A 27,665-nucleotide genomic window follows, 5' to 3' on the forward strand; every position below is an offset into this window, starting at 1 on the left:
CTCTCTCTCTCCTTTCTCCCTCACTTCCCTCCCCCAACACACACTCTGCCCTTTATCTTTTTGAATACTAATAGCCGGCTCATGTAGATAAACCTTAATTTTGAAGTCATTTAATGGAAATGTCTCAAGTCATTTAAAGAGTGGTGAGGATGGGGATCCTGATTTTGTTCTTGGGCAAACCTTTTGGAGGGAGTTGGAATCTGTCAGGAGAAAGTTGCAGGCTTGTGAAACTAAGTTGCTGAGCTTCAGATTTTCAAGGCTAATAATCAGTAAAATCTTTGTCAGCCTCAACTAACCCTGTGTATCTTCCCCAATCTCCACCATTGTCAGGAAGTGGGCAAGCCAACTGTTTTCTACCCTTCTCTTTTTTTTCTCTTGAGCTCTTGCGTTTGAGTTAATTAATGGCTCTTCCAGAGAACCGAGGAAAGAAAAGCCCTTTTATTTTTTATTTTATTTTTTTAAAGATTGGCACCTGAGCTACCATCTGTTGCCAATCTTCTTTTTTTTTTTTCTTTCTTCTTCTTCTCCCCAAAGCCACCCCAGTACATAGTTGTATATTCTAGTTGTAGGTCCTTCTGGTTGTGTGAGAAAAGCCCATTTAAAAACAGATTTTAATTTTTAGGTTTCCTACTTTATTAGGGAGTATTTTATTGATTGTTGTTTCTAGTTCCAATGCTATCATCTTGTATTTTTATAGTCCTTTCAGCTTTTCTAAATTTGCTTTTATCTACTATCCATGCTCAGAAAATTTCTTTTTTGGGTGATTACTGTGGGCATTGTTATCTCCTTTCAATAGAAGAGGAAACTGAGGCTATGAGATTTCAAGTGACTTTCTCCATTGATTTCTATGGTGATTGTAACCTTTGGTCCCAAACTATGTCCTTTAGACAATACTGCTTGTTTTGCAAACATTGTTTTTCTGGTCTCTCACTTCTCTTATTTTGATTAAGCTGTTGGAGACATTCATTAGATATTCTTAGATGAACTTTGAGTAGCAATTATTTAATTTTTTATAAAGCATTTCATTAACAGGATTTTTTTGTTATTGTGGCAGAAAAACCCGACATGACGCAAAATTTACCCTCCCAACACACTGAGAGAGGCTTTTGTTTCTATAGTATGTGTTGCTTTTATATTCCTTAATTTTCTCATGTAGTACTTTTTACCATCCTGTACCCTTTATTCTATACAAATATTTCATTTTTCTCTACACAACTCTCTCTTAAGACTTTAACATTTGTCTAATGCAATTTTACTTTCTCCATCTCTCCATTTTTCTCTTTGAAAAACTTTCTATAATGCTCTTAAAAGTAGCTTAAATATCATGTTGACATTTTAGACAAAGAACTTTATTCCTCAGTTTCTCTTCCTCCATTAATCTAGGATTTAGAAATCGACAGTGCTCCCACATTCCTTTTCTGTTATTCTACCATTTCTGTGGCATTTCACCAATGTGCAAGACTGCACATGAAGGTATGTTTAGGAAAACTCGATGCACTCCCATATTAGTACCTCCGATTACCATCCTTACATGCCCGTGACGTGCACATGGTCTGATGAAAAGCAGCAGCCTTGTTCCTGGTCTTATCCAGGGAACTCGAGCTCTCTGCTGCCAAGAGAGCACAGTTTTCATTCAGAGCTCTCCTACTGTGCCCTTTTTCTCTGTCTTTGCGGAAGCCGGCGTGTGCTAATAACTTCCCAGCCCTCTCTGTGTTACAGTGCCAAGTAAAGAAAGTATGTGAGATCCAAAATAAAGAAGTTACTGTAAGGATAACTTAAATAATTGGATGTTTAATAGAAGATGATTTCCGTGTTCAGGGGTCAGGGACAGTGGAAATGGCTTATTTATGCTATATGGCTATTTTAAGATTAAGACCTCTTGCTCTTGAATTGCTACTCAGCTATGAATTTATAAAACTTTCCTTAAGCTTTTATTATGTGGCAGGTACAAAGATGAATTAGAGTCCCCTGAATTCAAGGAAGCAATTTATTGTGGAGTGGGAAGAATAGCTTTGACAAAAAATTATAGAAGATTGTGTAATGCGCTATGCGATGACATTCCAGAAATTAATTTGGCTTGTAGGTTTCTAGACAAATTCTGAGAACTAGCTCTCCTCTCCCAATCTCCTGGATCCTGGCCATTATCCACAACCCTAAAATCACATGTATACCTGTGCTTGTATTATGCTTATTAGGACCACTGCAGGAATGGCCCCCTGCCTTTTCAGGTGTAAACCCTGAAAAGTACACTTGTCGGAAATATTCTTTTTCTCCATCATGCACTCAAAAATAATTTAATTCAGATGAAGGGGGAAGTTTCATGGTCAACTTTTTTACCTGTTGAAATGAAAAATTTCGTAAAAATGTATATATATGTAATTTAGCTGTTACCCAGCTGTGCGGTGGAAAAGGACCATGTGATGACAAGGGGCTGCTCTCATTCGTGGGAGAGGAGGGTGCTCTTATTCATAGCCTAATTTTTTTTTCTTACAAAAGCTTCTTGCTGAATGAAAACTAAGTTGATTTCTTACCCGGGGCCATTTGGCTGTGATGAGAGGGCTAGCGTTGGTGTTTTACTGATGCCAAATATGACTGCATAAAGCTTTATTAAACAGGGTGTGGTTTGGTTGGGAGTTTTTTCTTTATTTTGAGTATGGAGTTTTCAGATGAGTGTCAGAGAGGAGGATTCCTGTAACCTGGCAATTCATGCAGCCAGCTCTTGACTGTAATTTGGCAGCTAGCACCCGGCCGGAATGAAATTGAAATTGACAAAAGTAAAATGAATGCACTGCATATTTAAGATGGAGGCTTGTCCATAATTGCACAAAAAAGTGAAATGCGGTTGTACATGTTTCCTTTGCTAGAAGACTTTAAGTGACAGTGTTGAAGGAGGAAATGAAATGATAATGGCCATAGCATCTGTCGAGGGCCTTTTGTGTCTAATTGAATCCTGCTTTCTTCTATGTTTCAGTCAGTTTCTTCTCAGTCTCTTTTACTGTATCCTCTTTCTTTACCTGACTCCTAAGTGTTGCTGCCTCTCAGAACTCACTCTTCGGCCCTCTTCTCTCTGAAGCTTCTCCCTGCGTGTTGAACGTTCTCTCTAAGGCAGAACTCTCCTCAGAGCTCCAGAGGACCAATTAGGTGCCTCACAGATGTTGCACACTAACGTATTGAGAACTGAATTCTTGGTTTTCCTATAAATACTTAATCGGCTTCCTGCTTCCCTATTCTTGAGGCATTTCTAGCAAAATAAATGGTTCTCCCATCCATGCACCCCAGAACGAAACTTAACGTGACATTCTTTAATCTTCTGATTCCCCATATTCAAGCCGCCAGCTGTATCTGTTCTTTCTAATAGTTCCCCAATCTGCCCACTGTCTCTTTCTCCATCCGCCCTCCTAACCCAGGTCACTATCACCTCTTCCCTCAGCTGCTAAAAGTGTCTTGCTTTCCTTGTTCCATTTTTGCCCCCCTGTCCCTTTAACCCTTTCCCAATAAGGCACCAGATTTAGTTTTCTTTATTAGATTATATCATTTTTTTTGTTTAGAAAAACATTCAAAGGCTTCAGATGGAGCTTCACATGATAAACTCTGAAAGTTTTACCCTGGCTGAAAGGTCCCAGCTTGACTTGGCTCTTGCCAAGCTCCCCAGCTTTATCCTGTGCCACTGCCAGCTTGCTCCCCTGCTTCAGCCACATCTCTTTCCTTGTAACTCTTGGGAAGCAGGCTCTTTCCTGCCTAGGGTCTTTGTACCTCTGCTTGGGGTGCTCCCATCTACCTCTTCATCCTTCTTTTATCCCACCTTTCTCCCTTCTCCCCAACACACAGACAGTGCTTGGTGCCCTCCTTCTAATCCTATACATCTCAGTTTACTTAGAGGTAAGTCCCCTGGCGGCGACTTATCTAAAAGAGGTCTCTCTCTCTCTCTTCCCCGTTCTTTAGAGAGAACCTCCTAACTCTTCCTTTTATCTAAAGGAAGTCTCTCCCTTCCATTCCTTAGAGGTACCTTTTACCTGAAGAAGGTCTCCCCTCCTTATTCTCAAATAATCTCTCCCGGCCGATTGTTGGTTTCCTTCATAGCACTTGTAAGAGTGAGTACTTTCTTTCTTGGCTAGTTTCTGGTCTTCTTTCCCAAGGGAATGTAAGCCCCGCTGAGAGCTGGAACCAAGGTTGTCTTACTCATCATGCTAGCTCTAGTGCCCAGCACTGTGCCCTATATGGAAGAGACACTTAATCCATATCTTTTTCTGAATGAATAATAACTAAAAAAAGATGTCTTTTACTTAAAAATTTGACTCCTGACTATTTTGTCGTCCACTAATTTTATCCTGACAAGAAATTGAATAGTGACCCTATTCTTTGACCACGGGTTGATTAGATTAATTTTGTGAAGAGAAATTTTTAGTCACTGTTTAAAAAAAAATTGAAGTATAGTAGTTCCAGAAGATTCATTTTCCAAATGGAGAAATGATAATATTTACAACTACCATACTTCACAATCTTTTTTTCTGTTCAGCATTCAGGATATAGAAAGTGTATAGCAAACCACAAAAATGCAAGCAAAAATCAAAAACCTTCTCTGACTCTCGCCAGCATGTATTTTTTTAACAGCTTTATTGAGATATGATTGACATATAATAAGCTACCTATATTTAAATTTGACCAGCATAAATTTTGAAATGACGCGTCACCCTGAAGTTGCCTTACAGTGTGCTATTAGGATGAATAAACCATGTTGAATAATGTATGTATGTAAACCAGCACCAAATGAAGAATGAAGATTGTGCCTTCGGTGAATGGTTTTTAGAAAATATTTGTGGATAACGTCAAGAGAATGCTCTTCCTACATCACAAGATATTGTCGATACTTTGTGCCATTGAGAATCTTGTCTCCCCTTTTGTGTTTTAGCAGGATGTTTCTTCTTGTGGGAGCCCCCAAAGCAAACACCACCCAGCCGGGGATCGTGGAAGGAGGGCAAGTCCTCAAGTGTGACTGGTCTTCTCACCGAGGGTGCCAGCCGATTGAATTTGACGCCACAGGTAAATGTTGATGCGGTGGTGCCTTTTCTTAATTTATGTCACTTGATTTTTTTCATATCATTTAATTTTAAAAGCACTTGCTTTAGCTTAAAGGTAAACATTTAATAAATAATGTACAGAAGCGCTTCAGATCCCCAGAGAAAGTTATAAAAAGACATGATTTATTATATGATTTTTTTTTCCTCCAATTTTGTGGCATTTAAAAGCGTTAAGAATACACTGCGTTTCCATTGCTTTGGACGTCTTCAACTTTAAACCGATAGTGTCAATCTGGAAAAATCCAGGGAAAACCTTTTAAAATATTTTTGTACCTCTGCTGAGAAGAGGGAGCTCCTAGCAAGGCTTTTTGTCCTTTCTTTGTCAGCAGGATTGCAGTATGACTCATAACTGCAGAAGATGAGCTCTCTGATCAGGCATATAGCGAAGCCTGGGCTTGTGCTACCAAAACCAGCGGAGGAATCTTTTGGATTCAAGTAGATTTGGTTGACTTAAAAAAAAATTCTTATCCAAAATCTCTTGGGAAAATTATGTTATGGTTCTGATAGCATTAGAATTTTATCCACAGTGACAAATTTCCATACCAGTCAGGACTGTGGTAATAAGGAGAAAAACTGCATGAGGAAGATGAGAAGAAATAACTTAAGTTTTGTATTTACATCAGTGAAATAAAATATACGTAGTCCTGTACACGTTTGTATTGGTATGTTTATGTCTATTGGTCAGAGCTTAGAGAATCTTCAAATAGTGTGACATTCTTCTGGTACAATAGTTTTACACATTTTTTTAACAATTCTGATTTGCTGGCTTTGACAGAATGTTTTAAGATAAGCCTGAAGAAAATCCTTATTTCCATAGTGTTATTTCCTCCTAGTTCTTAAATAGTTTTATTCTTGGAATTATAATATCATGAAACCGGAATTAGGATGTGGACTGTTCCATTTGACATCGTGATCAGTGCCAAAATGAGTGTCAGTCATTAAGCCAGCTCTTACAGGAATCAGGTCACCTGTTTGTTTTTTTCCATTTGAAACCATCTACATTAAACACTATTGTTTTTCCATATATGGCTAACATTTGGAAAACCCCAAGAGTATGGAAATAGGCTCAGTTTTACCACAAATGGAGAAATATAGTCATGCATCGCATAATGACATTTTGGTCAATGACAGACTGCATGTATGACTGTTGCCCTAGCCTCCTAAATTAGTAAGGGTGCTCCCAGGACAGAGATGGCACACTTAAATTGGGATAGAGGTCCCATAAGATGAGTCCCACGTGGCCTAGATGTGTAGCAGGCCATGCTATCTAGGTTTGTGTAAGTACACTCTATGATGTTTGCACAACGACGAAATCGCCCAACAGTGTGTTTCTCAGCATGTGTCCCCATCGTTAAGCAATGTCTGACTGTACCTGCGATTCAGAATATTATGGGTCAGGGCATTTATATCTTCTAACAAAATATGAATACTAATAAAATGAAACTGTAGGTCAGTTTTGATAGATTGAACTGTTCAGATATGTTTCTGTATTCAACACCATAAGTTTTTGTGTAGCGCAAGATAATTTATTAGTGGTCTTTTTTTGAAATGTGGCTTTATATAATATTTTGTTTATTGAGAAAATAACATATGCACCTGGTAGGAAAGATTTTGAACAGTCCAAAAAAGTACGCAAGGAAAAATATGACTCGTTTACATCAGAATGCTCAGAGGCAATTATTCTAAATAATTTCTTTGCTCCTTCTAGAATTTTCTTATTTCTACACATGTATATATCTTTTTTTTTAAAAAAGGCAAATTCACAACTAGAATAAACAACTATGTACTGGGGGGCTTTGGGGAGAAGAAGGGGAAAAAAAAAATGATTGGCAACAGATGTTAGTTCAGGGGTCAATCTTAAAAAAAAAAGGCAGGGTCCGGCCCAGTGGCTGAGTAGTTGAGTTCATGTGCTCCACTTCCAGGGCCCAGGGTTTCACCGGTTTGGATTCTGGGTGCAGACATGGCACCACTCATCAGGCCATGCTGGGGTGGCATCCCACATAGCACAACTAGAAGTACCTACAACTAGAATATACAACCATGTACTGGGGGGCTTTGGGGAGAAGAAGAAGGAAAAAAAAAGATTGGCAACAGATGTTAGCTGAGGGCCAATCTTCAAAAACAATAAAAAGGCAATTCACAAATAGAAATATACTAAATATATTGTCAGGTGCCTAACTCTTCACCCCACCCCCCTGCCATACCTAACAATATAAATCTCTAATAGATCTTTCCCATGTGGCTTATATGGATTTACCTCTTTCTTTGCAAATCACTGATAGTATTCTATTGTGTGTGCAGCCCAATTTGTTTCACTTATATTTCCTATTGATGGGCACTTAGATTGTTTCCAGTCTGTTGTTGTTATAAACACTGCTCAGGTGAAAAGCTTATACACAGGTATTTGTGCAAATGTGTGAGTATGTCTGTAGGGTAAAGCCCTAGTGGGGGATTTTTGGATCAAAGTATACGTATATTTAAAATTTTGATAGACGCTGCAAGTTATTCTTCACAAAGGTTTACACTTCTCCAATTATGTTTTCTGACACCTATGCCAATGCCGTTTATCACCATATTTTTTCTGTGTCAATTTTATACTGTTATAGTATTATTATATATTATATATGTATATAATATATTTAATGTTATATTATAGTGTTGTTTTATATTGTTATATTAATTTGCACTCCTTTAATTAGCAGTAAGATTAAGCATCTTTGCATTTGTTTGTAAGTCATAGTATTCCTTTTCCTATGAGCTACTTTTAATATATTTGCACATATTTCCTATTGATTGTGAATATGAATCTCATTTGATGGCACTCCATCCTTGTGGTTGCTTAGGCCAAAACCTGGAGTCATGCTTGACATGACATCTGTCAGCAAGTCAAAATTTAACTGCTTCTCATTCCGCTGCTAACATCCTGGTCCAAGCCACCATTGTTTCCCACCTGGACTGTTGCCCTCGACTCCTGAATTAGTAAGGTTGCTGCCGGGGCAGAGATGGCACTCTTAAATTGGGATAGTTTGAGGAGTTGTTGGTAAAAGGACTATTTGCAAAGGATCGTAGAGGGTCTCAGGGATTGCTAGTCCCTGGGCACTAGTTAAAATTTGGCCTCCAGGCCTGAAGGGAGAAAGCGAAAGGAGCAGTTACCAGAATCTGGACCAGGACTAGGTGGAGAGAACCATGTGACAGGAGCTGTGGCTTTTGTCAGGAGGCAGCACATTGCCAGGCCCAAGTGACAGGAAGGGAGGAGAAGGGGAATAAACCCTGACCTGTGTCCTTCCTCTCTTTGATCCTCTGTGCATGCTTCTCGCTGGCTGAATGCAGTTGGGAGTCAGCGGGCGGGGCACTTTGTGAGTTCCTACTGGTCAGCATCCTGGGCAGAGAGTGGGGTGGAGAATGGGGCAGAGGAGCCCTGGGGGCAGTTGGCAGAAAGCCAGCACATCTCCTCCATGTTCTCCGCACTTCTGCCCTGGGTGTCCCGATTGTTGATTCTCTGCAGCAGCCAGCGTGATTCTTTTAAAATATTCAGATCATAACACTCCTGCCTAAATTCCACTAATATCTCCGGGTGTATCTTACAGTAGCCAAGAGGACTCTGAGTTTTCCAGCGCACTATTGCTATCCTTACCTTCATCTTCTCCCGTTCTCCCTGCTTTACAGGGTCTCTGCAGGGCTTGTAAACTATAGGAACGTTGCCACCTCACCTTTGCCTGGGCTGTTTCCTCTGCCTGGAACATGGTTTCCCCAAATGGACATGGGGTACCCCTCCACCACCAACTTCGAGACTTGCTCCGACATCATCTTCTCAGTGGTGCCCTGGCCATCTTATTTAAAATTGTAGTTCCCCTTTTCCCACTTTATGTTCCTGTCCTTTTCTCTGCCGTGTTTTTCCCTGCAGTAGACACATTGCTATATAAGTTATTTATTTTTAGTTACTGTCTCTTTCTCTCAATGAGGACGTGTGTTCTATTAGGATAGTTTTTTATTTGTTTTGTTCACAGCTGAAACCTCAGGGCCTGGAACAATGCCTGGTGCCCGGCACAAGTTGGTGCCCAATAAACTGAATAAATGAATGAATGAATGAATCATGAGAGCTTTTTCTATAGTGAAGAAATAACTGAAGCCGTTTATACTCGTACAAATATGTATTTTTTGTTCTGTTCTCTTTTGACCTTGCTGATATTTCTGCAATCATTTTGTATAACTTCTGAGACTTACGAAAAGAATGTACAAATTAAGACTTCATTTTTTACGTTAGAATTTTTATTCACGTAGTTTGAATTTAAGAAAAGAAGACAATATAGGTTTCAGTAATTTAGTCCTGAAAATGTGTATCTGGAAACAGCACCATTAAACTGTGTCTTGACTTTATGGAAGAAATGCTTACAACTTAGAGCATCCTGACACGTCTGTCCCGAGGAACTCTCCCCATCCTCACTTAAACATAGAAACATGTCTGCCCCGCAGAGGTCTTTTGTCTTTTCCGTTATCTCAAGGGAGATGGTGGCTTTTCTCTCTTTCTTTGCCTCATCTCAGTGTTGTGTCAAGGGAGATGGCAGCTGACTGGATAAGTGTGGCTTCTGGAGGCAGGCTGCCTGGGGCCCAAACCCTGGCCCTGCCACTTACCAGCTGCTTGACTCGCCAGGGTGACTATCAGGTTACTGCCATCTCCAGATACAGTGTCCTCATCTAACCTGCTCCACAGGTACGTGTTCAGCTGAAGGAGTTGACGTGTGTGTGAGTTAGGGCCTGCAAGTGCTTAGCACAGGGACTGACGCGTTGCAACGGCTCAGTCAATATAAACTGTTACCATGGCCTCCCTTCTCTGGAACCCTGCCCGGTCTTTCATTTGTCTCTATGTCCCTGCTATGCATTGGCCCTCTTCCTTTTTTTATTTTTTAACTTTTTAAACATGCTTAAATTTTTCTACCTGAAAAACTAATCAAAACAGCTTTCCCTTGGACATGTGTCTTCTCTTGGTCATTTTCCTTTCTTCTTTTCTTCACAGCCAGGGTATTGAATGCTGTGCCTCTCTTCATTACTTTCCGTATTCCATCACCCCCGTCTGGCTGCTAGCTAACCCCAGCCCAGCAAGTGCCCTCATTGTTAGTGGTGGCCTACTTCAGTGGACACTTGCCCCCTCATCTTATTGAACCTCTCTTTTACAGTTCATCCCAATGACTATTCCTTCCCTTTTTTTTTTTTTCTTCTTTTGAGGAAAATTAGCCCTGAGCTAACATCTGCTGCCAATCCTCCTGTTTTTGCTGAGGAAGACTGGCCCTGAGCTAACATCCATGCCCATCTTCCTCTACTTTATATGTCAGATGCCTACCACAGCATGGCTTGCCAAGCAGTGCCATGTCCCCCCCGGGATCCGAACCAGCAAACCCTGGGCCGCCAAAGTAGAATATGCGAACTTAACTGCTGCGCCACCAGGCCGGCCCTGACCATTCCTTCCTTATGTAAAGTCTCTGCTCCTTGTCTGTCTGAAGCTATCGTGTACCCTTATTCCTCCTAACCTGCTTAATACTCTTGTGGAGTTTGGCCAGTGACTCTTCTTTTTTCACTTGCTCCATATTTGCTGTATATCACGGTGTCATGAAAAGGAAATTGGCCTTGGATTCCATCAGACTTGAGGTCAAATCCAGGTTCTGCCATTTTCCCAGTGTTCTCTTGGGAACATTACCTACCTTTCCACGTGCTATAATACATTCCTGGGGTGATCACGAAGAGTTTAAATTAGTTAGTTTATCTGTGTTATTTTATTGTGCATCTGAGTCCAGAAGAGACTTTAATGCTTAAAAGGGCTCCATCCTCATGTTTTAATATTTGGGAAATAAAATTATTTTATTTAAATTAGCCCTGTTTTATATGATGTAGTAGGTATTACAACTATTAATCAGTATCATGTTTCTAAAACTTTTGGAAAACCCTTGAATTTAGGTAAGCCCATGTCACTTTTTCTAGGCAGTAAAACATGAGCAGAAGTGTGTCACGTGGGTAAAAAGGTTTAGAAGTTGGGGCGTTATTCTGCCTCTCCCCTTACAAGGTGCCATCGTGGGTGGTCATGGTTTATGCAGCCTCCACCAGCCGGGGTCCCTGAGTGAGCAACACGTGAAGCACAGACTCCTGCTGACGCACAGTGTGTGTGTACAAAATAATCCTTGGTTATTTTTGACTAATAGATTTTGGGGATGCTTGTTACTACAGCATAGTGCAGCCGAACTGAATAATACATGTAGGGACGTTAAAATGGAATATTATCAGTAGTCAGCTGTTGGAAAATGGTTAAAATGGTTAAAATCCTCTTGTATTCTGCATGCCCTTTTGATCTTCTGTTAAGTTTCTTGTTCTATTTTTCTGGGTCCTGAGCGGCCAAGTGACTACATATCATTGCTTATGCTAAAAACGGCCCCTGGTTGGTAAATTGCGTTTAGACTTGGAGAAATTATAAATAGACTATAAATACCTGATGGAGATGCCGAGGCTTTGGCATTCCTTGAATACAGGGACCCTTACAACCAGCATGTCCTTCGTGGGAGCTCCGAAGGCAGTGGTGATGAAGTCATTACAAGAGAGACCAGCCCTGTGGGATGTGAGGCTTTGAAGCCAGGGCAGCTCCTGTACGCACCAGATCTTGTTTCCTCATGTCTGAGCTGTCACCTGGTGAGGCAAAAAGAAAAGCACGGGACACAAGCTGTGTGGACCGCTGCTCAGGGATGTTCATGTAAGGGCTCTCATCAAGGAGGTGTGTCTGGTTTTGTCCTACGTCCTCTATATAGACTGGTGCTACTGTGTGTGGCCTTTGGCAGTTTTGTAAGTCTGAAAGTTCAGTTGAGCCTTGAGAAGCCCCCCGGGGGTTGTTGCCTCAACTGCCTCAACATTTGAAGTTTGTATGAAGTATTTCAGGCTCATTTGTTTCTTGGGCTATTTCTCCTTAGAAAGAACAGAATAGTGACTTTATCCCTTCCTGTAAAAAGAACAAATCTCAGCTAGCTCCAGAATCAGAATAAAAATTTTTGTAGTAAGGTGCTTTTTGGAGTTATGTTAAATAGGAAATGATGAATGGTCCTTTCCCATTTCCCTCCTCTTTTGGGTCAGGTTCTGTATATAGGCAGTCTTAGTACACTAAGTACAGCTCTTTTTTTCCATTAAGCTGATATTTATGTTGATTTTCTTTTTTTTTTCTCCTTATCTTATAATATGTTTGTTTTCCTGGTTAGACTGTAAGCTCTCGAGAGCAGGGAATAAATTTATTTCTGCTCACCATTGTGTGCTAGTGTCTGGAGAAGTGCCTGGCATATGGTAGGTTGCATATGTGTGTATTGCACACAGGTGTTGGTTTTGTCGTGAAAAGCAATAAAAATAGACTCTGGCTGAATTTAGCTGAACAGGAATTTATTGAAAGTATATTGCTGAATCATCCGTTTTCTGAAAAATGAGCAGGAACCAAGAGAAAAGCTGTTAGTGTTGGGTTTTACTGAGCTGGAATTGCTGTTGCTGACTCTGGGACAGCATCATGAGAGTGATTCTTACCCATCCCTGCCTCTCTGCATCACTTGCTGGAGAGTCAAAGCTTTTGTGGGAGTATCTGATTCGCTGAGTCTTAAGTCATGCCTATGAAAGTCAGGGAGGGCATGCCTTATCTCACACAACTAAGAAAGATAGATTATGAGCTCGGATAGGGAACTAGAACCTAGGGTTCTTCAAAAGAAGAAAAAGAATAGGAATCAGAGGAGTCTTTCTCTTTTTGGTTAGAAAACAAAGTAATAGAAAGAAAACATTCTTTATGAATACCATAAGTATCTATTACTGATCAATAATTCATGGACTCATTTTACTTTCAGTGTTTAGCAAAGATGTGCCTGGATATTAGATGATATATAATTTATTAGAAGGCCATTTGACTGCATCTTGTCACATGCTTTAAGGCATGTAGTGGTGGCTAAGGAAGACAATATGGATTTTGGCTTTAAGATAGCATAGCACTTAGTTTCCAGCTCTTAAAGAAAGGTGAACTTCTGGTGTGCTTTCCTTCCTACCCCAGGGCATGATTTCCTGTAGTAGGGGAAGAGGAAGGGTCTCAAAAATATGTTTGGAAGACCAGTATAAATTTATTTCACTTTAATTATGAGCACTAGACACAAATAGATGTGTACCAAAATAAAAGAAGCGTAAGTGGGAAGTGTCTGTCTCTGCTTGAGGCCTTCGAGGAACGCTTCCCTGCTGGGTTGGTGACGTTTGAGGTAGCCAATGAAAAATGAGATGGAATTTACCAAATGTGGAAGAGGGTTCTAGGTAGAGAAAACGGTATGTGCGTGGATTAGTAAATGATGTTTATGAATGAAAATCAAGTAATTCCTGTGACACACATATAGATGTCCGTATGTGAGTGTAAGGTTTATATGTGTAAGGGGAGGGCGATGAGGCATCGAGGGCCTGATGAGAAATGACGTAAGCTGAGGAAGGATCTAAATGAATTTTAGAAAGTTACTCTAAACTAGCAGTCTAACCAAATCACTATACAGCCTAACACACGTACAGCATTGTATTAAAAGTGAAAGGATCTAGGGCTCAGTGGGTGGACCTTGGGTCCTTGGTTCCATGCCATGCTGAGTAGATTTGACATGAACATTACAGAGAAAATAACACTTTCAGTACACAGTCTGTTAATTTTCCTAGTTGTTATTTTTGGTAGAATTGTACAGGTTACAATATTATCATGGGTATCTTCAAAATATTGTAGACATGCCTTTTAAACAATTAAGGGAAAATATAGGTTTCTGTGATGAAGTTTAATTTAGCAGAAAATTCAGTGCAAGACGGCACGCTTACTTGCTGCTTTGATTTCTTGAGTGATGTTTATGCATTAGTGAGCCCGCGGGAACAAAAGGAAGCCTCGCTCTAAATTTTATCTCTTGGATTTGTGAAATTTACCTCCCAAATGTGCTCTTTGTTAATTTTCTTTCAAAGTATTGACTCTTGCCTGTCTTCTTTTTCTTATTCCTGCTGACTTTCTTGACATATGTAAACAAAGCCATAACTAGGAGTGAAAAGAAACGCCTGCTGTCTTATTTTGCGTGTTCGTATATAGTGATTGAAATATTACGATTTGCCTTGAAAAAGTAGTTGTCCTCTTGGATATTTAAACTCTTTCATCTAGTGACTCCACGCAATTTGTAGGTTTTCACCAAGGTCTGCATAATGGCTGGAAACTGATGTTTCCCTGAATTGACAGAATAATATGAACTTTGAAGCACTGTGGAATTAGTGAAAATGAAAAGGTCACTTTGGGATCTGATTTGTTTGTTTTACACTGGGATGATTGATATGTAGACAACACAATTTATTGAATGTGGACGTGAAAAAGTAGAATTTAAGCAAAGGTTAAAATAAGATTTAGTTTTAGGATTAATGGTCTGTGTATTTTAGGAAGCAAAAATATTCCAAAACTGTATTATGTTGGGGTGCAAAATAATATAGGGAATATTCAGTTAGCAGGCAAGGGGCAGTCTGTTATCTCAATTTTTGTCTTCATGGCTGAATTAGTTTCTTGTTGCTATTGTAACAACTTATTATAAACTTGGTGGCTTAAAAACAACACCGGTTTAGTACCCTCAGTTCTGAAGGTCACATGTCAAAATGGGTCTCTCTGGGCTGAAATCAAGGTGTCTGCAGTGCTGCATACCTTCTGGAAGCTCTAGGGAAGAATCCATTTTCATTCCTTTTCCATCTTCTAGAGGCCACCCACATTCCTTGGCCTGTGGCTCCTTCTTCCGTCTTATTTATTTATTTATTTTTGGGGGGAAGATCAGCCCTGAGCTAACTGCTGCCAGTCCTCCTCTTTTCGCTGAGGAAGACTGGCCCTGAGCTAACATCCATGCCCATCTTACTCTACTTTATATGTGGGACGCCTACCACAGCATGGTGTGCCAAGCGGTGCCATGTCCGCACCCGGGATCCGAACCGGCAAACCCAGGCTGCCGAAGCGGAACGTGTGCACTTAACCGCTGGGCCACCAGGCTGGCCCCTTCTTCTTCCATCTTAAAAGCCAGCAATGGTTAGCCTTTCTCAGGCTAAGTCGCTCTGACAGTAACTCTTCTGCCTCCCTGTTGTGATTACCTTGGGCCCACTGAGGTAATCTAGAGTAATCTCCCATTTCAAGGCCCTTAGTTTAATCACATCTGCAAAGTCCCTTTTACCCTGTAAGGTCACATATTCAAATGTGAGGTTCTGGGGATTAGGACTTGGACATCCTTGGGTGGTGGTGGGGGGAAGGGACGTTATTTTGTTCCCACAGTGCCCTTTATGTATTTTGTTGTTTGTTATTGCTTATACTGCAAGCTACTTTAGGGCAAGAACAATGCTTACGTAAGTAGGCCTTGTTCCCTCTCTTGTTCCTTTTGCTTTGCTCTGTGGTTATGAGGAATGTGAATTCGGCTTAGAAGATACAGGCTCAGATTCAGGCCCTGACACTCGCTAGATGTGACTTTGGCCAAGTGACTGAAGGTTGCCAGCCTCAGTTTTTTACCATTTGTCAAATAAACGTAATACCCCCCTCCGGGTTGTCATGTGGATCAAATGAGATAATGTCTGTAAAGGTACTTTGTAAACAGTGAAGCAGTATACAAATGAAGAAAGCGTTGGTTCTGCCACACCCATACTGCAGCCGTGGGGAAGTGAATAATTAGGAAGAGGAAAGAAAGAAAGAAAGATAACTGTGGATCTTCTTAAATGTGTTATACCTCGGTTTGCATTTTAACCTCTGTTATGGTGACATTTGGGGAAATCCTCTCCTTACAACATGCTTTCCTTTTCTAGGAAGCAGATGTTACTGACAGACTGATCATTGCCCAGTTTTCTCAATAGTAAGTCTTTTCCAAAAAGATAGACTGATGGTCTGCACTGAAGCAGGAGAACCCACCTGGCCCCGTCAGAGTCCCTTAGTTTAGAAATACGGGCTTGCCTGCGTGTGGCTGAAAAATATGTCCCTGAAAAAAAGGAGAAGCTCCTGTGTTTATGTGCCAAATTCAGTGAATGGATGCCACTTCTCACCAACAATATCTGTCCTAGAAAAAGTCAGAAGTCCAGTTACTCCCCTGCCCACCCAAAATGGCTTGCTGGAACACTTACCACTTGTTCCCAGAAGGGCTTGGCTGTAGGTTGTGGGCAGACTCCGGCCATGCCAGTTCTCTGGTCAAGAAAAATGCTGTGGAGTATTTTCTGGATATTACTGCGCCTTGTGTTTAATAGAAAATAGAAAACTTTTAGCCTCTCTGTGGCCTCTGTGCCATACAGTTTTCAACTCATTGCAGTTAAAACAATCAGGCAGACACGGAAACAGCCTCCTTAGTTTGACTGACTGACTGACTGACCTCTTGGTGAGTTTTCTTTCAGAGTTGTGTCTAGGTGTGTCTGCAGTTGCGACAGTCCTGCAAATTAGAAAGTTAAAAACACAGAGAAAAAGTCTCCTTTTCCTTGTTAATGCAAAAGAAGTTTATTCTAAAGAATTTTTCTTTTTAATGAAACTGTTTTTCCTGATATAATCTATTATCCCCTGGTACAGAATTATAGAGTTGGAGAGCTGGTACGCAACTTAGACGTCAATTACTCTCATTCCTTATTACTAGTTGGCTCAAACTCATGCACTTAGTTGGTATTTAACACTTCAAATGTTTTACCCAAACTAAATTCACAGGATCCTTTAAAGCCCATCCCCTTCCCTGCCCACTTTGATCTGACTCATAACCATCATTTTAAGACTTAACATTGACTTGGTGCCTTTTTTTTTTTTTTAAATCTTCAGTAAAGAGTTTTTGTTTTAAAATGTTAGTTGCTTTCAGGATCGTTTCCTTCTCATCATCAGGAGGAAACAAACCAGCATTGATAAAGCAGTGGGTGTTTTTCAAAGGGCCTGTATTCCTGGTGCTGGCTGCAGCAGAACCATCAGAATTGCTCATGGAAGAAAGGGAGATTTTGATTCTCTGTTCCCTGTGGCAGTAATAACTCAGTAAATAAATAAAAACCAATTCCAGCGAAATGAGCTTCCTCCTGTTTTCTTCTGGCTCTACTTTTCTGATTCTTCTTGTTTGCTTTTGGAAAACAATTATATCTAATCTTGTATAAAAGTTGTTTCTGGACAGCTCTGTGTAAATTAGTAACACTTTCTCATGTTAGTAGATTATGATTTCAGAACTTATTTTTACATTCACAAATGATGAGTTTTTCAGTAGCGTCTGACTCCAAACACTCTGGATTTAGAGATCTTTATCTCTTGTCGTTTTAAGTCAATACAATTATGCTTCTAGAGACATTTAAAGACACTTTGAAGTTTATAAAGCAAATCATTTTTTCATTAATACTGGTATCTAACCACTACTTATTGTCTGTCTGAGTTTCTTAAAGAAATTAAGAAACTGTATTTCGTTATCAGGTCAAAGAAATCATTAACGTGGTCTTTAGTAATAGCTGGAATTTTGATTTTTTAAATGAATTATTTTTTTGCAATATTCTACCCTACTAGTTTGACTCTAAGGTATAGAATAGAGGAATAGGAAGGATAATACTTATCAAAATTGCTAGGAAGAGCTTGTTCAACTTAAATGTTCTTGAATTTTATGAACTAAAACGCCTTTATGTGTGGGAGATGAAAATGTAAACATAAAGTTAATTAAGAGGGGATCTAGAAACTCCTAACTAAGCTTTTGCATGTGAAGATTAATGGATACATATTCGCGCTACTTTTCTTAAAATCTTTTTTCTTTCTTTTTTAAAAAATTTAATTAATTTTTTTTATTGTGGTAACATTGGTTTATGACATATAAATTTTAGGTATACATCATTATATTATGATTACTGTTTAGATTATATCATGTTCACCACCCAAAGACTAATTACAATTCATCACCACATACGTGGACCCCTATGTTCACTGCAGCATTGTTCACAATAACCAAGACTTGGAAGCAACCTAGGTGCCCGTCAAGGGATGAATGGATAAAGAAGATGTGGTGTATTTACACAATGGAATACTACTCAGCCATGAGAAATGATGAAATCCAGCCATTTGTAACAACATGGATAGACCTTGAGTGTATTATGCTAAGTGAAATAAATCAAAGGAGAATGTCAAATACTATATGATCTCACTCATACATGGAAGATAAAAACAACAGCAGGCAATCACATGTATAGTGACTGTAAATGTAAGGATGCCTTTGATATTAAAATGTATTATTTATGTACTACTAAAAAATGTTGCTAATTATGAGTCACCATTGACTGTAGTACGCATTCAGATTTCAAAGATGTTAATATCTGAATATTTACAGCTCCGAATCAATGAAATATATTATTTCACAATAGTGTTAGGTTACAAATACATGAGACCAGTAGCTGACTACCTCTTTATCATTTTCTTTCAGATTTCTTTTATAGCATTTTTGACTCTCTGAAAATATCGTATATAATTATTTGTATATATCATTATTAGATAATATTGTTATTCTCTTCCCTGGAAGGAGAGACCTTGTCTGTCTCATTTACTGCTATACTCCTTGCATTTAGACATAGGAGATACCCACGATTCATTTACTTAAATGAAGATCAAAGAGAGTTTCTTTCTCTGACCTGTTAATTTTCATATAAATAAGCAATATTGAGAGATTTTTCTTTCAGGCAAATTTGTTCTAGGAAGTGCAGCTGAACAAAAGTGATGTTTGAGGTAAAAAGCTGCTTAAGGAATCCTGCAAATGTCTGTTCTATTAAAGGATGAATGGAGGGCAGTGTTGTTTTGTTTTTTTATTCAGTTGTACAACATAATGATTCAATATTTGTGTATATTGCAAAATGGTCACCACAGTAAGTCTAGTTAACATCTGTCACCAGACATAGTTGCAGAATTTTTTTTCTTGTAATGAGAACTTTTAAGATCTTCTCTATCAACTTTCAAATATGCAATGCAGTATTATTAACTGTAGTCACCATGATATATATTACATTATTTTAATAGCTACTTTTTGGGCAAAAAATAAGCTCTCTGAGGACCTAAATCATTTCATCATTCATAGTCATACAGGAATTAATGGAAACCAAATCTCTAAAAACACAGGTAATTTCCAAGTAGAAGTTTACTGTCTTGCTTTTCTGATGCTTTGCTATTCTTCTTGACTTTGGCCTTTTCAAAAAGGTGACATAATATTGTTGCTCCAAAGGATAGTCTTTAGGCATGAAAAAAGAAACAAAAAATTTAGTTTTAGGGTAATAAGATAACTTTGTCTTAAAAAAAAAGCATCCCCTGTAATTCTCCAGCAAGTTGAATGTTTGACACTGTCTTTTGAAACACTCCAAGGAGATGGGAAGAAATGAGAAGAGTTCGCAGAGTCTAAAGCTAGGACAATTTGCTCTGCTCAATATGTTTCTATCCTCAAGTATTCAATCATGGGAGTCTCATAAAGTGCAATCGATAAATTTAAAAGCCGAGAAAAATATACGTTAAATTTCCAAGTCTAGTGATTTACTTGCTAATTGACTTCAAGTTTCTTTAGCAACGTTTTTCTCTAGTTTTGAAAGTGATAGTGTAGAGTCTTATGTTAATTTATATAATGCAGATTAATTTGTTCTTGTCTTTACTGTGAGATATTCTTTTTCCCTTTAATTTATTTGGGAGATCAGAGCCAATATTCCAAGGTGTTTTACAGAATTGTAGACAGAAATCCTTGTTCGTTCTTGATTGTTGCCTGAGGAGGCATTTCCTCCAGCACCGGAATTTCTACAGTTGTCTGTATCCGGTTTCCCTTTCAAAGCTGGTGGCGTGGTCCAAAACAGCCTGTGGAGTTCCGGGATCACTCAAGTGATGACTTCAGGGCTGTGACTCAAAATATTTACTTCCCTCATGCGCCCAGATTAGCTGCCAGTTTCAGCCAGGTCGTGAATGAACTTCTTGTCAGTCTGTTTGGAGAGCATGCATTTTCTTTCTCCCCACCCACCTCTATTCACACTTCCTCCCAGTGAAACTTCTTCCTGATGTGGAATCTAGTGTTTTAAGGCTTGGTCTCTGGGAAAAAAGTTCTGATTGGTAAAGAAGAACTTCCTATTGAGTAAACTTCTTGAAAAGATGGTAATTTGAGGTTATGATCCTGTCAAAGCAGAAGACATTCAAAGCAGTGGGTGATACATATTTTCTTGAAAACTTTTGGCAAAGTTTTCGATGCCTGTGTATGCCAATGCATTGTACCCGAATATATTGGACTTCTTTTGTTTGGTAAAGTAATTGAGAACACCTTTAATCATGTGATGCTTTAAGACATGGCAATTGTTTTGGGGCATATCTAAGTTTTAATAAAGCTCCAGGTTTTTCAAATGTACTTTTTTATCAAAAAGAGCCATGTTGCCTGATGTTTTTTCACATGTGGCTGGTACTCCTTCATTCTCATTACATACTGTTGGTAAATACCTTGCCATATGGAAAGAACTATGGGTTTTTGTGCTCCACAATACTTGATGATGAAAATAAAACCAAAAAAAAAATTATAAAATTTGTGCTTATTTTCCATGACATTTTCTAGCTTAAGCTAAACCTGATGTCCATAAAGGCGGATATCATAATCATTGTGGCAGGAGATGTTTTCACTGCTTTTTTTAACATAGGAAATAGAACATGGTAGCGATGAGAACCATATGCCACTTGACAGAGCAGAGCACCATCCTTGCCCTCACATGCAAATTTAGAGAAAAGTCAGTTTATTCAGGAAAACAAATTCATAGAGACAATTTTTTGAAGTGAGAGGAAGAGAACTGGATAAGATTTTACGAAGAGGAAAGTTATCTTCAACCTTTCAGGAATATAATCAAAGAAAAATTGTTTTGTGTAGAGGGCAATTCAAAAACCCCATGAAGCCCATTCTTAGCAGGGCAGAAAAGCTCTTGACAGCCGCTCCTCTCCTCACCCTTCTCTCTCGTCACAGTGAACAACTCATAATCCTCTAAAGAGAAATCAAGAATACGCACTCTTTCCTTTCTTTGCCAGGATTTTTTCTTGGCCAAGAAAGCATTCCCTCCCTTGTCCTCTGCCACTGTTTTCTCGATGCTCTTTACCCATCCTCTACCCATACCTCCGCCATAATGACTTGTTCCCATAACTGTCTCTTGTGTTAGATAAGAGACTAATGGTAGTTAGGGGCAGACTACTATTTCCTCATGCGTTAGGGTCATAAGTGGACAACTTCAACTGAATTTTCAGGTAGGATTTGAATTAAGAATGGAAGAAAGAAGGTTTTTCAGGTTAGAGGGCCTTGGGCGCAGAGGCCTGCAGGTGGGAATGAGCATGACTTGTTTAGGGGATGGGGAACTGAGGGTAAGGGAACTCTTAGATATAAAAATAGTTCTATGTTGGAGCCTGTTAAAAATATATCCGTTAGAATAATATTCTGTCTTACACATCATTTTCTGGAGGGTTTATCATTTTAATTTAGCAATGAGCCTGTCTCAGAACCTAACAGTAGCTTTAATGCTGAGATTCTTAGGTATATCGGAAGAGGAAGTAATGTGACTTTGAGGGAAACTGTAGGCCTCTTAAAGCAAAATAGGAATATTTCTAAATTTGAAACTGAAGGAGATAAGGGGATTGGTTAAATAAACTACTATATGGCTATATAATGATGTACTACACAACAATGAAAATAATGCTGTAGGTCTACCTTTATGACATATTCTTAAGGGGAAAAAAGGTACATACATTTATGTATAATAATAACTTTAATGTCTTTTTAAATATTGGCTTTAAAATATCTTTTAATATAGAAGGATATTCATGTATTTATGAAATAGGTCTTTAAGATAGACACCAAAATGTTAGCAGAGGTCATTTCTTTATGGTGAGAGTGTGGTATTTAGATTCATCTTTACATAATGGCTTTATTTTATGTCTCATATTTTAATTTGTTTTGTAATGTTGTCTAATCAGAATAAATACAATAAAGAGTTCAAGTAAAAAGAAGTAGAAGATAGCCTGTTTTGGCCTTATGGTACATATTACGTGTACTTGTTGGTTGCTGTAGTTTTACTTTGAAAATTTTCAAACTGAAAGAAAATTTGGAGCTGTAATACAATGAACAACACTGAACCCTTCACCTAGACTCACCCATTGTTGCAGACATTGTGACCCTTAACCCCTAAATATTTCAGCACGTGTCTCTAGAACTAGGACCTTCCTTTACACAATCATGGTACTATAATCACAGATGAGAAAAGTGTCATTATGAAGATACTGTTACCTACTCTACAGTCCATATTTAAATTTCCACAAGTATGCTAATGAAGTCGTTTGTAACATAAAAAAAGTATTTAGACGCAAAAAGATTCCATCAAAGATTCCATCCTGCCTTGGGTTGCTGTGTCTCTGTTCTCTTTGAATCTTGAATGGTTCCCTACTTTTTTTGTCTTTCGTGACATTGACATTTTTGAGGATTCCATATCAGGTGTCTTGTAGACAGGAATACTTGTATTGGCAAGAATAGAGCGATGTTGGTTCTGTATCATTTTGTTTTTGAAGTTTTAGAGATTAAGAGAAAATACAGGGAACCTTAATTTGAACCTCTCTGATGTGGTACTTCTGTTCAACCTGTGATTTCCTCTCATATAGAAAAGATTCCTTCCGCTTGGTCATGTTTACGGTCTTGCTCAAAAGGCTTTGTTTTAAATGAAAGCAGAAGCAGGAAGTAGCGGTTGTGAGAATGTTGGACTTCTCAGATCCAGTTAGCTCATAAACTCAGTTCCCTCAGGCTAAGATTACTTGCGTTTATCGTGATGCTGTGATCTCAAGGGACAGTGAGTAGAAGTCAATCTTCCAAGCACCAGCTGTTTCTTTCGCAGTCATGCTGCATTTCTCCTCCTTGATTAATGTAAGGGGGAAAATGCCCTCATTTCCTTGGTAGAAAGGAATAGAATAGAAAGCCGGCAACCCTGTGTTGAGAACACAGTTAACTGTGTAAGAGAACACAGTTAGCTTGCAGTGAAATAAAAAAAAAAAAAATCCTGTTAAATAACGTGTAACCATAAATTTTATAGTTAAAATCCTTGAAAAACTATCAATTGAACTGAAGTTTTCCAGGGGCCCCTAAGCTTCTTTGTAGTTGTAGGTCAGGCCCTTCTGGAAATAGCATTATGTCTTTAGAATATATGTTACTCAGACTGTGCTAGACTATACTTTGGTAACAACATGCTTTATTTACAAACAAAACCCCAAATCTTACTCACTTCAAAAAAGGATGATTTTTTCTCATGTCATCGTCTAGTGTGGATCATTTGGCTGTTCTTGTGGTTTAGAAAATTGGACCGAGGCTGCTTCCATCAAGCAATTCCACCATCTATTCTAGCCTCAGGGATGGGAGAGAGAAAACATGGAGAGCTCACATCCGCTCTTCTTTCGTTTGTTTGTTTTTTAATGAGTTGACTTCCTTTTTTAGTGAGGAAGATTGGCCCTGAGCTAACATCTATTGCCAATCTTCTTCTTATTGCTTGAGGAAGATCGTCATTGAGCTAACATCTGTGCCAGTCTTCCTCTGTTTTGTATGTGGGCTGCTGCCACAGCATGGCTTGATGGGCCATGTGTAGGTCTGTGCCCGGGATCCGAATGTGCAAACCTAGGCTGCTGAAGCGGAGCACATGATGAAACATTAAGCACTCGGCAACCAGGCTAGGCCCTGTCTTTTTTTTTTTCCTTCTTCTTCTTCTCCCCAAAGCCCCCCAGTACATAGTTATATATTCTAGTTGTAGGTCCCTCTAGTTCTGCTATGTGGGACGCCGCCTCAGCGTGGCTTGATGAGTGGTGCTAGGTCTGCGCCCAGGATCTGAACCGGCAAAACCCTGGGCTGCCCAAGTGGAGCACGTGAACTGAACCACTTGGCCATGGGGCTTGGCCACGGGGCTTGGCCCCTGGTCTTTTTTTAAAAAAAATCTACAGTGCTTTACCTTAGTGCCTGGTGATCAGAAATAATTTTTTCAATAATGTGGGCTGAAAAATGAATGTTTGCATGTAGTGTGCCAAATCTAATTCTTTTTCCTACCGGCTGACTCATGTCTCCTGGATTCTAACTCTTGTGTTATAGTGTCGTTGGCACACATCTTAGTCTTTTACTACAGGTGTTCTACAAAGGGGTTTCATAGCCTTTCATTTTCATAGATCTCTTTATGCCATAGAAAGAACTTTTGGGAGTACAGAAGGTAATCATATTTGTTGAATCAATTTGTTTAATGGTTAATTATTTTATAAGTATTTGTTTCATATCAAGTCTTTGTTTAATAGTTAATGATCTTACAATTTAGCAATTGGAACACTTCACTTACTGTTACTTTTTCACATCTGCATTATGATAATTGATGTTATTAACCCTGAGACACTTCTAGATCATCCTGTATTTTATTTTTCTGATTAGTTGAAAGTCCCTGATGCATATAAAGTATGAGATAAATAGCCAGTCTGGTATTTGATTAATCAAAGGCACACTGTTTGTAAACCTGACTGGATTGAAATATACTCAGTTGTACTAAGAATATATATTTTATTTCTCACCCCTCACAATGTTTTTTTTAGGCAATAGAGATTATGCCAAGGATGATCCATTGGAGTTTAAGTCCCACCAGTGGTTTGGAGCATCTGTGAGATCCAAACAGGATAAAATTTTGGTAAGTCTTTTGGATATTTACTCATAGGTGAGTTTAGTCAGTTTGTGTGGAAACAGAGGAAGTTTTATGTTTGAAAACTGATAGTAAAACTCCTTGTGCTCAGGGCCACAGGGTGTGATGAGATAAGATGGCTCTGGTCAAAGGCCACCCATCTCAGGGTACCATCTCTCTTGCCCTTCACAGACTTGGCTTCTGTGATTTTCCACCTTCCTTCCTACATTGTCTGTTTTCCCTGCCCCTCTTGGTAGTTCCCAGCAGTTTGTTTCCATCCAGACTGGTTTAGGAATAGTGTGCCTTTAATTAATCAAACACCCTAGTACCTCCTCTCCTTAAAAATAAAACCACCTTCCCTTTGCCTCATCTTCCCTTCTGCTCTGGCCCCATTCCTTTGCTCTCCTTTTCAGAGACTTTTTGAAAGTGTTCTCTATAGTAATCATCTCCACTTCTTCACTTCACATTCTCTTCCCAGCCATTCCAGTCAGACTCAGGTCAGCACGGCCAAGGTCACTCTTGACTTTCGGGTCACTGAAATCCACTGGTCCTTATTCTTATCTTTCTTGCCCCCTCAGCACCATTCAACAAGGTCAGTTGACCATTCTTTTTGAGATCCTTTTCTTCCTTTGGCTTCTGGGACACTATATGTTACTGGTTGTCTCCCATCTCGCTGGCTACTCCTTTGCGGTCTCTTTTAGGGGCTCCTCTTTCTGCCCAATTTCTAAGTGTTGGGGTGTCCCTGAGCTTTGTTCTGAGCCCCTACTCTTCTCTAACCACACCTTTTACCAGCTGCTCCTGTCCTGTCCCGTGGCTGTTAATACAATCTGTATGTCGTAATCCCCAAATCTATATCTCTGGCTCTTAATTCTCCTTGGATCTTTAAAATCGTATTTCCAAACTACCTATTTGGCATTTCCATTTGGATATTTCACATATTACTCATAATGAACATGGCCAAAATAGAACTCTTGTTGTTGTCCATCAAAAAGGAAAAAAACGCAAAAATAACTGCATCCATACAAAACTTGCCCAGCTTATTTAGAGGCATGACTCTCTACCCCATCCACCAGCGAGCCCTGCAAATTCCACCTCCAGCCTTCGGAATGTATCGCCTATCCGTCAATACATCATCTCCACTATTTCTGCCCTGTACCCAGCCACCATCATTACTCACCTGGGCCGATGCAGTGGGTCTTCTCATCTCTCTGCTTCCTCTCTTGCCCAACTACAATCCATTCTCCATAGAAGGACCAGAGTGATCCAGAGCATTTCACCTTCTTGATTAAAACAGTCAAGCAGCTTTTCATCACTCTTAGAAGAAAAATCACAAGCTCATCCAGACTTTTATAGCATCTCTGTGATCAGGTCTCTGGCTGCTGTCTCTTTGGCATCATCTCTCTCCGTTTTATGTACTTAAGCTGCACTGGTCATGTTATTCCTTCCACATGCCAAGTCGTTTCAGTTAGGACCTTTGTGGTCGTGTTCCTCTGCCAATGTTATGCTCATCTTGTTGATTTTCACTTGGCTAGCTCCTTGTCATTCTGATTTCAGCTTTAATTTCATTTCCTTAGAGAACCTTCCCTATTTTAATTATCTGCATAGTCTTTATTACTGTCTTTTTTTTCATTTGATTGTGGGGCATCAGGAAAAGATTTGTTTAGGAAGTGAAATTTCAGCGGAGCTTTAAAGGATGTATCAGATTTTAGCAATTGGAGATGAAGGGTAGGGTTGAGAGTGGGGGCATTCTAGGCAGAAAGAGGTACAAAGGAGCAGAAATAAGCAGAAGTAGTAAATAATCCACTCTGGAACATCAAGTACATGGAGAGAAGTAACTACGATTACTGACTTTCTGCTTTTTCAGGGTAGGTATAAAATGACCCAATGTTGATGTCTGCAGTGGTTGTGTTAATGTTTTGCTTCAAAAGTATTATAGAAAATTCATTGAACTTTTTTCCAGCAAATTAATTTGTTACACTTTTGGTAGATTACTATGCTCTGAAAACATGCATTATTCTACTCCTTATGCATGGTGTTGAAATCTGTAACTCTGAAGACAAAAAGATCATAGTTTATTCAGAAAGTAAATAAAGTAAGCACTGCAAATTCTTTTACTGTCTTCTTACTTAATATATGCTTTATAATTTAGGGGTATATTCTACAAGCATTAGAGTGTTATTTCGTTAGAACGTTGATTCGGTCTGTGACCTTCAGCTTGGCACATAACATCGAGAAGAATGCTACCCGAAATAACAACTTTGCTAACTATTTTGAAAGAAAAATCTAGACTACAAATATGGCCTTCCAAAGAATATGAGAAAAGCACGTCTTTTTAAATCGTTACTTTATCCATTCCTTAGTGATAGGGAATTTAAGGTATAGGATAGGTTTGATTCATTTTTATTAATGCTTAGAAAGTGATGTTACGTTGAGGTAGTATAGATTGTCTGAAACCCTAATTTTTCAGAGAATTTCTGTGTCATGGACTGCTCCTTTGATCTCAGGCCTGTGCCCCACTCTACCACTGGAGGACGGAAATGAAACAGGAAAGAGAGCCGGTTGGAACGTGCTTTCTTCAAGATGGAGCAAAGACTGTTGAGTATGCTCCATGCAGATCAAGTATGTACGGGAAGTTGTACCAGCTTTTCAGAAGAGGGCCGGGAAGCCTACTTTGTTAAAAAACGTGTGTGTGTGTTAAATTGGTAGACATATTGTGATGTTCGATGACAGCAAAATGAAAACAATCCTATTAATGTAAAGAAATTATGAATGTACAGTCAACAAGTTAATCTTGTCTCCCTAAGAACTAATTTTCATCTTCCTTGGTTACTAGTAACTAATATATGGTTTGGGAACCTGTATTTTTAGCCCCTATTAGTCAAAAGATTCTTCACTCAGCTTCTGTAA

General features: G+C 39.2%; 1 protein-coding gene across 2 annotated transcripts in view; it reads left to right on the forward strand.

Moving 5' to 3' along the window:
* ITGAV (integrin subunit alpha V) overlaps positions 1-27,665 on the forward strand; it is an 84,563-nt gene that overhangs the window by 5,941 nt on the left and 50,957 nt on the right. Inside the window, exons 2-4 of one of the 2 annotated variants that reach the window (XM_008530577.2) lie at positions 4,910-5,040; positions 24,676-24,767; positions 27,263-27,377. In XM_008530577.2, the coding sequence (XP_008528799.1) occupies positions 4,910-5,040; positions 24,676-24,767; positions 27,263-27,377 (338 nt within the window). The remainder of the gene's footprint in view (positions 1-4,909; positions 5,041-24,675; positions 24,768-27,262; positions 27,378-27,665) is intronic. The other variant, XM_008530579.2, reaches the window with a different exon arrangement.

Source organism: Equus przewalskii, chromosome 17, assembly GCF_037783145.1.
Source record: "Equus przewalskii isolate Varuska chromosome 17, EquPr2, whole genome shotgun sequence".
Taxonomy (NCBI): Eukaryota; Metazoa; Chordata; class Mammalia; order Perissodactyla; family Equidae; genus Equus; species Equus przewalskii.